This window comes from Helobdella robusta (genome assembly GCF_000326865.2).
Source record: "Helobdella robusta unplaced genomic scaffold HELROscaffold_3, whole genome shotgun sequence".
NCBI lineage: Eukaryota > Metazoa > Annelida > Clitellata > Rhynchobdellida > Glossiphoniidae > Helobdella > Helobdella robusta.
In genome coordinates, this window is record NW_008704501.1 from 2759231 (window position 1) to 2772965 (window position 13735).

Here is a 13735-nt window from a genome sequence, read left to right on the forward strand (position 1 = left end):
TACATTAAACAAGTTTTTTACTGATGCGAATGATTGAAATGATGAGAATGTATGGTTGAAACGAGTATAAATAGAGGAGCTGAGACAACATGAAAATCAGATCAGCATTCTGCCTTGCTTGAAGCAGTCTGTCCGATCTCATTTATTTTATTTTTAAATTTTTTTTATTTTTATTTATTTTATTATATAGAGTTATATAGAGTTATATAGTGTTATATAGAGTTATATAGAGTTTGCATGTTTGTAGGTGGTTTGAATGTTTGTAGGTGGAATTTTTTTAATTTTAGGTGGGTTCTTTAACGGTTGCTCATACATACATACATACATCATGTTTGTTTGTGTGGTAGTATTTTATATTCTGTTTTACTCCTTTTTCTCTTTCTTCATGAGTCTTGAGTTAAGTTAATGAAGCATAGGTAGGTGAGGTAAAAATTAATTTATTATATAGGTAGGCTAGGGCATAAGGTAATTTAGTTACATAGGTAGGTTAGGGACTCCTATTCTTTTACTCTACTTGGTGGTGTGATTTTTGTTTTGTGTTTTTTTTTGTTTTGTTTCACATCATACATTCAGCAGGTACGCGGTGGTTCCTGGTTTTAGTGGGATTTTTATTGATTGAATGTGGTAGTATGTATGGTTATATAGAGTTATATAGAGTTATATAGAGTTATATAGAGTTATATAGAGTTATATAGAGTTATATAGAGTTATATAGAGTTATATAGAGTTATATAGAGTTATATAGAGTTATATAGAGTTATATAGAGTTATATAGAGTTATATAGAGTTATATAGAGTTATATAGAGTTATATAGAGTTATATAGAGTTATATAGAGCATACATCCTATATAGAGCATACATCCTATATAGATGCCTTTCTTTGCTCTTCTTTTCTCTTTTTTTTGCCGACCGGTCGGTTTCTTTGCGGTTATTTTCATTTAAATTGAATAAATAAGATTTTACCATTCATTTAGGTTTTTCAGGTTCATTTATTCAGGTTGAAGCTTCCAGAGGAGTTCATCGTGGACGATCAGAATGGTTGTGATGTCACGCTACGTTCGTTCATTCAGTGGCAAAGAATGCACGCCCTGCTGGGGTACGTTTTACGGTTTCTTTGCGGTTCTTTTTTTGCCAGTTGGCTGGCTTTTCCGGCGGAATTCGCCGCGGCTCGTTTTTCTATTTTCATTTAAATTAGTCAAATAAATAAGATTTTTCCATTTTATCCATTTTATTCAGGTTGAAGCTTCCAAAGGAATTCATCGTGGAAGATGTCAGGCTACGTTCGTTCATTCAGTGGCAAAGAAGATACGCCTGGCTGGGATACGTTTTATTCTTTTTTCTCTGTTTTTCTCTTTAATTTAACATTAAGTAAGAATGCTCACACGCACATACACACAATTACATTAAATAGCTATATAGGTAGGTTAGATAGGCATAATTTTAATTGTAGGTAGGATAGATAGGAAGCATCCAACACTAATGTAGTTGAATAGGTAGGCAGCGTAAGTTTATCTCTTCTATTTTTTCTCGTACCCACATTTCACGCATCAGAGTATTATACACACACAAATACATACATAAACACATATTAGTATTTGAGCGTTATTTTATTTTCATTACACATTCTAATTTATTATTACTAAGGTTGAGAGTAATTTAATTTCATAGGTAGTTAAAAGAAATAATTTAATTCTAGGAACAATCTTGTAATTTAAATTAAATAAACGCTGTAAGTGTATCGAGAGGTAAGTTAGTTATTAAGTTTTACATTATTATTATTAGGTTGGAGCCCAAGGCATTACGTAGGTGGTGGGGCGGGTGCCGAAAGGCCAATGAATTGGGCTCTTGAGTTTTGTAATTTAGGTAAGCTAGGGCCATAATGTAATGAATAGGTAAGTTAGGGCTACGTTGTAACACACACTCATTAATAGATTTAGGGTTTAAGTTTTATATTATTACTAAGTTGGAGCCCAAGGCATTACGTAGGTGGTGGGGTGGGTGCCGATTGGCAAATGAAATGGGCTCTTGAGTTTTTTTGTAATTTTAGGTAAGCTAGGGCTTAATTGTAATGAATAGGTAAGTTGAGGGTACGATAGCCGATAGACTCTGAATTTCGAAGTCTGTTGTCAGAGGTAAGCCTTGGTGGCCAGTGGTGTACTGGCAATGGTTTACTATCCGGACGGCAATGGTTTACTATCTGCACGGTAATGATTTAACATGCGGCACGGCCATAGTCTACTACCCGCACGGCTTCCGGACGGCAAATGGTTTACTATCCGCACGGCAATAGTTTACTATCCGCAGGGCAATGGTTTTCTATCCGGTGCCCTGGTTGTCGGTGAACCTCTGTGCAAAGAGGAAGAATGAATGGGGACTTTCGACTATCGTACCATTAACAATTTAATATAGATTTGTTAAGGTAATTGAATAGGTAGATAGGATTATTTTTATTAAGCAATTTGAGATGCCGGCCCCGCTAAGCTTTCTGATGAGAATCTACTCTTTCTCTATCTTTCTCCATCAACACTGGCTGTGTTTCTACAACAACCTCGAGTAGGACTGGCACCAGTTTTGGAGGACAACGGAGGAACCGGACCGCATTCAACATTCTGCTTTTGTCGAATGGACGACGGTAAGTTTTTTTTACATTTTACTTACTTTATTATTTTAAAATTTTATTTATTTTACATTATTTTCATTTTATAATTTAATTTTTTTTTGCTTCTAAGATTCTAACATTCATTTACTACTACGCAAATAAAAAAATTTTGTTTACAGAATGATGAGAGGTGGGCAGTGGTGGGAGTCAGCACGTTTTAGATGGTGGTCTCATGATGATTTACATATGATGATGGTGGTGTAGGAAGAATCAGCTCGTTGGCTGTTCGACTGACACTCTGAAGTTCGGATGGTATTTTGTGTGCCGACCAGATGGTGGTGGTCGGTGCAATGGAAAGTACAGTAACGACGATTTTTGAAGTAAGGTTTAGTTTCGTTTTTTATTTTTCTCATTCGTTCATTTTATCACTCAACCTTTTAAATAATTCTTCTATTAATTGATTCGTTAATTCATTCTATTCATTAATTGAATCATTGATTTATCAATTAATTCATTCATTCACTCATTCATTCAACCAATTATTAAATCATTCACTTAATCATTTATTCGATCGTTACTTTGTTTCTTGATTTACTAATACGCAACTAAAAAATGTCTACAGAATGATGAGAGGTGGGCTGTGGTGGGCATCAGCACGTTTTAGATGGAGGTCCCATGATGATCGTTCCGATGACAATTCGAAGATAATAACGACGGTTTTTGAAGTATGATTTAGTTTATTTTTTTTATTTTTCTCATTCATTCATTCATTTTATCACTGTCTTTCAAATTATTCCTCAGTTAATTTATTCATTGATTCATTCTATTCATTCATTAAATCATTGGTTGATTAATTAATTAATCATTTATTCGTTCGTTCCTTTGTTTCTTGATTTACTACTTCGCTAATTAATAAAAACTTGTCTACAGAATGATAAGAGGTTGGCTGTGGTGGGCGTCAGCACGTTTCAGATGGTGGTCTCATGATGATCGTTCCGATGACAAATCGAAGATAATGTTAAAGGTAAATTTGTTTTTGTCTCATTGTACCTTTGAAAGTACTCGAATTTGAACAAAGATTGAGTGTTATCTCAAAGATAAGTTGCCTATTTTTTCCAATTGCTTGTTTTTTATTTTAGTGAATTAATTTTTTTTTCAATTTATTTTTCAGTATCCGGTCAAATTCATTCCATCGATGCGTGTCAGATGATGGTCGGTGCAATGGAGGTTCGTCGATAGTGAGAAGTTTCTGGAGAGTGCGCGCCCGCACATTTACATACACACACATCAATACAACACATACATACACAACATCCATTCATTCGCTGTCGTTGTTGCTATGTTTCTCTTCAACTTTATATTTTCTTTACCGTGAACCGGGCTTTAATTTAATTCATAGGTAAGTTAGGGACTGAGATGAGTTAAACAATTGTAGGTAGGCTAGGGCTTAACGTTAGTTAAAAAGCTTCAAGTAAAATAAAAACGCTATAATATGTTAAATAAAATACTTGAAACATCTAAAAGGAGAAATACAAATTTGTAGGTAAGTGAGTTGAATCAATGTTTATAAGTATGCTAGGGCCCTGAGAGTAATTTTATTATAGGTAGATGACTGACTATTATTCTTGCGACTTCTTACTAGTTTTGTGTAATGTGTTTGTTTTCGCTTCACAACACCACACCAACAAAACAAACTACATTTTATTCTCGTCGTCGCCTTAAATTGTACCTTTTTGAACAATCTTTTTAATAATGTCTATTTATTCATTAAATGTTGACTGGTTTCTAGTTTTTTTAAAATTGGTTATATAATTTTGGATATTTCTTGATTTACTTTGTATATATGCATGTATAAATTATTTCTGTTTAGTATGTTGATTTAGTCATTATATGTTGAGAACTGTTCTTACTAAATGTTCATGTTACCTGGTTTATTATCCTTCGAGAACTTCTAAGGAGTGTGTATGATAATAATAATAATGGATAATAATTATTTTTATCGGTCGATATTTTGTTATATTTGTTTATTTAAAATACGAATTTAAAAAAAATTGACATTTTAAAATTTTAATTAACCGTCACTTTTCATTTTTGAATGAATTCAAATAAAAGCAACTACTGTGTTTTTCTTTCTTTACTAAAATATCGAAATTGTTTGTAGATCTGCACGGTTAACTGTTTGTTCGAGTTTGAACAGGCCCATGGAATTATATAATTCAATGAACAGGCCTTGCAAATTTTTTTATTTTTGTTTTTATTTTTGTTTATTTGTTTCATTCAAATTAGTTGATTGATCGGTTGATTGATTGATTGACAGACTGGCTGGCTGGCTGGCTGGCTGGCTGACTGACCGACCGACCGACTGACTGATTGTTTGATTGTTTGGTTGATTTATCTCATAGTATTGTATACATGAAAAAAAATCCGATTAAGCCAACCTACGGCTTCAGTAAGCCACTGTTTTTCTCCTGACAAAAGCAATTTCTATATTTATACTGACAAAAATAATTGTGATATGAATATATTGATTTATTTAAAGCATTATATGTACAAAAAAGTGCTGTCGTAAGAGTTCTATGAAACCCTGTAAGCCACTGCTGTAAGCCAACGTATGATTTCAGCAGCCAGTTTCTTATGAGCACCAGTAGAATGTAAAATATTCATTGAATATAATGAAGATAGTTGTTCAAATAACAATTTTGATTTATTTATGCCGTTTATTTCATAAGCAAACTAATTTTTAACATGGTCGAATAGTGTAAAAAAAAGGGTGACTATAGTTCAATCCTACTTCAGTAAGCCACCGGATTTCACCGGACCAAAAGCAATTTTTATATTCAAATTAACAAAAATAATTTAATAATACATAATTCTATTAATTATTATTAAAATTAAATAGAATTACTACAATGTTTTAAGCATATTAAATCAAGTAAATATTTCATTTAGCTTGCTCGTTAAAATCCATGCAATTTCGTAAGCCAACAATCCAAGCACGACAAATAGCCCGACCGATAGATCGAATTGATCGATTAGTCCTATTATTCTAGTTATTTGTGGTTTGTGGTGCAATGATTAAGTATTCTAGTTATATGTGGTTTGGAGCAAGGGAGACATTACTGAAAATAATTAAAAGTTGAAAAAATTGAGGTTCTTTGCATATCCCTGCTTCAACCCATAAGAAGCTGTTGTATGCTGGTAAATAGGCCTCCCCTTGGACTGGGTCATATTGGAAAATTAATTCAAGTTTTTTCGACTACTTTGTCGTTATTTAATTTTCATTTGAAATGTATATTAGAAAAAGACCTATTTTTGAAATTTTTGAGATAGATTATGAAAATTTTCATTTCGTACATTGACTATATGCATCAAAAGAAATTCACACTACCAAGTACCAATGTCGTTAAAGTCTTGAACTTTCATATCTGGTTCAACAATTCAAGTTTCCACCGCCTCCTCAGTTGGCAACGAGTAAAATATTTTTAAAAATTTAATGAAATGTTCAAGCACATTTATCTAACATTTTTATCAACTTACTAAGAAATCAGTAGCAAAACTAGTATTTGGCATCGATTTTGATTTTGAGTCGTCGGTTTTAAAAAACTTGTACAAAGCTCCTTTTTTTGTTTTTATATACTCATCGCAACATTTTGTTTTTTTTTCTTTTCTGGCACAAAGAGACATTCATCCAATGAAAATTAGGGCCGTCCTATATGGTGCAATGATTAAGTATTTGACGTTATCTTATCGGGTTCGTTTTCTTATGACGGACGTTGTGCACCTTGCATATACATTTATATTATATATTATTAATACAAGGTGCATATATATATATATAATATATATTCTATAAATATATGTATATTCATATATATATATATACATACATATATATATATATATAGAATATATATTTATATATATTTATATATATGAACCTATTATAAATAATGCGGTGATAGCGATTGTTAATTATTGACTGCAATTTTCATGCACGTTCACTTTTAAAAATTTGTTCGGTTGTTTATGCAGCTGTGATGTGAAGTGCTCCCGCGAAGATGTCAAGTGAATAGAATATTCCCATTTTTTAAGATTATAAAAAAGGTTTACATATGAAGGTTTTGGTTTTGTCTTTAACGGTCGCTCTCTTATCAGTTTTGATAATTAGCTACAATTTTTGGAAGCTAGATATTCAGGCTTTGCCTTTGTTCATAAAAAAATTATTTGTTGATAGTAAAATTGAAGATGACAATATTTTCATCCGTAAAGAAAATGGGAAACTCATCACTGAAGAATCCCTTGCCAGTTTTCGAGGATATGATAATGATAAGATTTATCTTGCGATATTAGGTCAAGTTTTTGATGTTACTTCGGGCAAAAGGCATTATGGCACGTCTGGTTCTTACAGCTACTTTGCAGGTGACTGGTCTCTTTTCTTTGATTGACATAATTGGAAAAAGTTATTAACAACAATAAAAAATATATATATTCAATTTAATTTGGATATTTAAATAAATAAAATGAATAATTGAAGTATTTTTAAAACTGATGTTCTGTGCAGTGTGGTTGCAAAGTTGATCAAATAATATTTTGTTCCAGGCGCATAAAAATTAATATTGTTTTTTAATTTAACATTTTTCAGGTAACCAAAATGTAAAATTGTATAACAAACTATGGCACATATTTTTTGTTTATGACAAAATCTGAGATTTACTCTTGGGCTTTGCGTTGTCTGTTGTAATATGTATATGATTTATTAACTAGCTCATTTTATCTAAATATTACATATAAACTCAAATTTGTCTGAATCATTGAAGTGATGTTCATTGTTTCATAATGTCATAATCATATGACATTTTGTAACAACTATTATAGTATAAAAGTTTTATAATTTTAATATTTACTGTATAATAATTATACAGTAAATATTAAAATCTCAAATCAGCTGATAATGTACTTTGCTTATTCATTTCATCTACTTGCATAGTCTTTATTTTTTTTATTCCTTTATTGTTATTCACTTTAATAATGATTATATAATAATATTTATTATAGTACCTGACATTATATTGTGCATACAAATGCTACTTTTAACTGGTTTGAACAATATTTGTTTTTATTATGAGAGATCAGAGCTTTGGCTTTTTCCATTGTTTTATCTACATCTTACACAGGCATTTTCTGATTTTAATATTTCTCAATATAATAAAAATTGAATAACAATAGTTTTAATTGACAAAAAAAATTTTCATAAAATAACACAAACTGAAAACAATATTTAAGAAACTTTTTTATAGATCTTCAAAAATGAATGCCATAATATTTTTTAAACTTTATATTTGTTTTTAATGTTATCACATGATTTTATTATTTATGCTTGAAGACAATGCACAAATTTTTAATAAGTTCTTAATTTATGTTAGGCATTTTATTATATTTTAGCAATTAACTTTTTAATTTTAATCTTTAAGTTATTTTTGAAATAATTTCTGAAAAAAAAAATAAGCAAACAATACTTAGAAAATTCTGTTCCCAAATGAACAAATTGCATGGTATAATTAAGTTATGATGTGTTTTATTGTATTGTGATCATTATCAATATTCTCAATTATTATTCCTCTGTTCCCAGGAAGGAAACTTTCAACATTTTCTAGTAGAACTACTCTTTGAATATTTTTTAATCTCCTTACAGTAATGTATCATAATGCATGTTTTTGTAGATGTACCATTAGGTATTGTATTTCAAAATAACACATTTAATCTTGATTTTTTTATTTAATTAACCATTCAATTTACTCATTGCTTAGCAGCACCAATAGTTCAAATTTGCTTATCACATTGGCATGTAATTGCAACATCATAAAACATCTCTACATAATTGTTGCATTGCACACATCTTCAAAAATGAGATTATTCGAAAATTAAAAAGTGTGCATCAATGAGCCACATTAGCAAATTTTTTTAATTTGAATTACCTGCTGGAAAATTATAGAATTAAAATTTTCTGCTGTTATAAAATTTCACAGCTAAGAATTTTGCATCTTTGTTTCTGCTACAAACAATAAGCACTGTGCAATTACATGACATGAATGACATGAATATTCATTAATATACTAGGAATATTGTATTGTGTCAACTGATTGTTAATGATTTTTAATGTAGAATATTTTATCATAAGTCAGTTTCTTTAGGTTATAATTCAAAAAATGTTGGATAAACTTGTTGAATGTCATATTTTAAAATCAGTGACTTAGTTGAAAAATTTATCCAAAGGAGTCATTGTCAGTAAATTTAATGCTGATTTTTTGACTCACACACATAAAGCATGAATCAACGCATCACACACATAATGTGTATGATACGCAGGTTATAGTCATGGCATTGCAAGACCAGGTACCATTAACCGTTACACTATCTTGCTGCCTATATAGTCTGAATTTGTTTGAATCTTTGTAGTCTGAATGTGATTAGAGAAAGCTTGATTTCTATAATATGGTTACTTTGGTGAAGAATATAAACAGTACAAAATATATGTTTATAATTAAATTTATGTATAATTAAATGAAGGGGTGGTAAAATTTAATGCGAGAAATTTTGCACATGATTATTCTATTATATATTTCTAGACAGGGTTTGTTTTTAAGTAATTATAAACGTAAAATTATACAGGTAAAGATGGCACAAGGTCATTTGTAGACGGACTTTTCACAAGCGACGTTCCTGGATATGAAATATCTGATTTCACTGGAAGTCAGCTTTTAGAAGTTTACAAATGGATTCAGTTCTATAATTCAAAATATACCTTCATCGGTTATTTTATCATATTTAGTTATAACTAATTTTATTTGTATATTGTCTTTCGAAAAATTTTACTCTGAAAATTATTTATCCACATAGAAATGTCAAATAAACAAGATATAACTTTAACTTTAATCTTTTTATGCAAGAAACGATAAGATTTTTGGAATAGTCAGCTATTTTGTGTTCATAATATTTTTTTTTCATAAATAACCCAAATATCGTCTTGGCCGCTACGCCTTGGCTATCTTCAATTCCTGTGTAAACGAAATAAAGAATTAGTTAATTAATTGAAATGAAAATGTAAACTGTTTATTATATTTGAATATATCTGTGTCTCGCTCACTCGTTTTGTATTATTTATGAAGGTAATTTTTTATGACTACAATAAATCGTTCATTAAATATTAAACGATCATTATGACTTCTGATGACTTGTTAGGAAAAGTTGTTGGTCGGTTTTATGATGAGAATGGTGGTCCGTTGAATGAATTAACATCAGCTTTTGAAAAGTACAAACTGGCAGTCGCTGAAAAATTTCAACTTGATGAACTTAATAAAATATTCCCTTCATGCAATGTAGCCTGGAAAGAAAATGAAGGGACGAAACTTTGGTGTACAAGTAAAAGGTTTTGCTTTTCATTCTCATTTTTACGCTTGAAATATATCATTAGTATCTCAATATTTAAAACGTATGAATGAGAACCATAGATTTTGTGATGTTAGGATGCTATGAATTGCCATTTGTATAATTGTTATAACTATATTATAACTATTTTTTATAATTTTTAATATCTTAATTATTTATATATTTATGCAGTGGTAGCATCGAACGTGAATGGACTGGGATTCCCAGAAGCTTCTTTGATCAAAATCTACAAAGCACAAGGTGTGTCTGTGTAAAAAATACTGGAAAGCCCTCTTTTGATTTTATTCAAGATCAAAACAACGGGGATTTAAATCATCCAAATTTAAAAATTTTTGATAAATGTGATCCAAATGCAAATGAATGTTTCATTTTTTAATCGCTATTTTTCATAGTTTATTTGTGTCTGCTGACAATTGCCTTTAATGATTCTTTTAATTTTTTATTGTCTTGCAAAAGTGTTTTAATTTATTTTTCCTGGAAAGCAAATCGAGGAACAGCAGTATTACCTTATTGGGAATTCTAACTATTCAAACACGTGACTCGTATGGTAAAAATTATTTTAGGTATATGGGTACCGTATCCGTCAAAGGCAGATTAGGTTGACTGATTTCAAGCGGGAGATCCGGTTATAAACTTTGTCGAGTTGAAAAATAATACGTTTTTTAAAATTGGATCAACAAAAACACTTGCTCACAGCTATGTATGAAGTTGAATCACCATTTCAAATTTAATTATGTTTTGGATTAGTTTATTTCTATAGGGCTGTCCAATCGATGTTTATATCGGTAGCAAGAATGAATAGTAAAGTATATATGTTTTCAAGTTCAACTTCATTCTGGAATACACGCTTTCTGAATGGTTTCTAGCAAGGTATATGTTTGAAATTGTACTGTTGGTCATAGCCGCCACGTGAGCATAACCAGCCGAGGTCATCATCCGGCTACGATGATCTGGTTTATCCATCTTTCCGTTTCTCAAATTTCAAGCTGATTCACTTCCCAATAAAAAAACTGTTCCATCGCCAATCGATGAATTTTCAAAAAAATGTTTAAGCAACGAAACGATGTGCTCCGTGGAAAGCTCTTTTGAGATATTCTTGAGTGGGGTGCTATACAAATTCAGACACAGGTGTCTGGGAAAACGTCAAACAATAGATTTGATTGGAAGTACCGTTCTTTTTTTGTGTTCTGTAACTGTCATTTTATATCCGCTAATGAGTTTTCTTTAGGGTTCGTTTCCGTCTTGTCTAGCTCTAGAGACTATGTTTATAATCAGTACCACAGCTCGAATTATCGCACAAATAAATGCTTTGAAACTGATTCATTGTATTCTATTATCTGTATTTCTTTTTAAAAACCTTATTTGAGAGATGGTCTCATTTGTTCATCATTACCTCGTTGCTATTATCCAAAAAAAAATCTGGCACTTAAGAACAAGCAAACATCTTTCGCCGACTGCCATATAATCCTTATGTGTTTCTTATGAAAAGCATCATGTTATTTAACGTTTTCAGAAATTTCCGTATGTCGGATAATGTTTTCACAGGTATTTGGTAGCCAGTAACGTTTTTATATTTGAGTTAATTTTCACTTTTCCCTTAGATCAAAATTTTTTCTTTAGACAACATAAGAAAAGTTTTTTAAATTATGTAAAAATCAAAAATCATCGAATAATGCCATGAATCACCTATTTAGTCTATTAAAATTCAAACCATTGTAAAAGACCGAAGAATAGTGTGCTTTGCTTTTTCGGAGTTTTCAGGATAGGTCTCCAAAAATCATTACAATCATAACACCGACCAGAAATCGAATTAGGAGTTAAAATGCCGGAATGTTTATTTCATTTTATCACAAATATATAGCTGATGGCTTAAAAGTATGATTTGCGGCTAGAAACATGACTAGAGAAAGCTTTAAATTAAATTCGTTAAAAGTTAGAAAATCTTAGATGGAACAATTTGATATTCAAACGCTTGTGTATTAGCTTTCAGGTCAAGTGCTTCATCACACTTCATCACACTGTTGAATTTTGTGTTTCAATGGTCGAGAGTGTAAAAATAAAAATTTTAGGCAACAATCGTTATTTCAAATTTGTACCACATTAATAAAAATATGAAAAAATAGTTTTTGTATGTCACATACATGTATGTACTGCTGTAATCTATCGACCTCCTTCTTCTCCTACTATATTTTTAGATGAATTTTACTCACTCGCTGGATCTCTACTCTTTTTCTATTCCTCTCTACATCTCTGGTGATTTCAACATGCACTTCAATAACTTATCTTGTTCTTACACTCGTACTAGATTTAATGATATTTTATCTCTTTTTAACTTAGCACAATATTGTTCTTTTCTTCCACACACTTCTGATAACACTATTGATTTTGTTATAGCTTCATCTTTTTCTAAGCCTATTAATATCTCTGCTAGCTCTGTTCCTTACTCTGATCATCTCCTTATTGAAACTTTGTAGTTTCATTAATTTTCCTTCTTTCTAATTCATCTATGTCCATTTCTAAAAGATGCTGGTCTTCTCTTAATAAAGATATTTTTCTTCAATCTCTTACTGAAACTATTTTTGATACTACCTTATTTTCCGATGTTGATGATTTTGTCTACGCTTTTAATATCTACATTACTTCTATTCTTGATAAGCTTATATCTCTTAAATCTTTTACTTATAAGCTCTATTCTTGTAAGGCTCCTTGGTTCGATTATGCTTGTGTATTGGCTAAGAAAAGTGTTAGAAGACAGGAGAAAGTCTATAGGTTAAGTTTATCTAACTCTCTTTATTCTAACTATGAATCTGAATTAATTAATTATAGATATCTACTATTCTCTAAACACTCTACTTTTTTTAGAAATTCTATAACATCTGCTTCAACATCTAATTCTAAAAATAGGTGGTCTGTGTTATCTAAACTTCTTCATGAGTAATCCTCTCACTCATCTTTTTCTGCCCAACAGTTTCATGACTTTTTTTAAATAAAATTATTCTTTTAAGAACATCTAATTCTAATTTTTTTCCTCATAACTTTACTTTAACTTTACATATCTTTTTCTGTATTTACTCCAATAAATTTTCTAGAACTTACTAAAATTATTAATTCTATGCCGTCTACAACCTGTTCTCTAGATCTACTTCTAATTTACTTGAAGAATTTTTTTCAATATTTTATCCTATCATTCTCAAATTAGTTATTTTATCTATTTCCACCTCCAAACTTCTTACTTCTTATAAGAATTCTATTGTTATTCCAATTCTTAAAAACTTATCCTTAAATCCTACATCTTTATCTAATTATAGACCTGTTACTAATATTTCTTTCATCTCTAAAATAATAGAAAAAGTAGTTTATAATCATTTATCATCTTATTTAAACTCTAACTCCTTGTTACCTGTATTTTAATCGGGTTTCAGACCTGTTCACAGTACTGAAACTTCTTTACTCGAAATACATAATGATATCCTTCTCTCTAGTGACAATAGTAATCTTACTCTTCTTGCTATTGACTTTTCCTCTGCCTTTGAAACTGTTGATCATACTATTTTCTTAAGGCTGCTAGATCTTTCTTTTAATATTACTAATTCTTGTCTATCTTGGTTTTCTTCTTATCTCTGTAATCTTTTTTTTCTGTTGTTCTCAATAATTCTATTTCTTACTCCTCTACTCTTAATTTCGGGATA

The 13735-nt window shown here is 30.4% G+C and overlaps 1 protein-coding gene across 1 annotated transcript; it reads left to right on the plus strand.

Moving 5' to 3' along the window:
• Nucleotides 1-6712: 6712 nt before the first annotated feature.
• Nucleotides 6713-10422, plus strand: HELRODRAFT_65888 (hypothetical protein; the record flags this gene model as incomplete). The annotated part of the gene is made up of 4 exons (XM_009021186.1): nt 6713-7019; nt 9270-9410; nt 9840-10026; nt 10218-10422. The coding sequence occupies 4 exons, from the start codon at nt 6713-6715 to the stop codon at nt 10420-10422; spliced, it is 840 nt and encodes a 279-aa protein (XP_009019434.1).
• Nucleotides 10423-13735: the final 3313 nt, after the last annotated feature.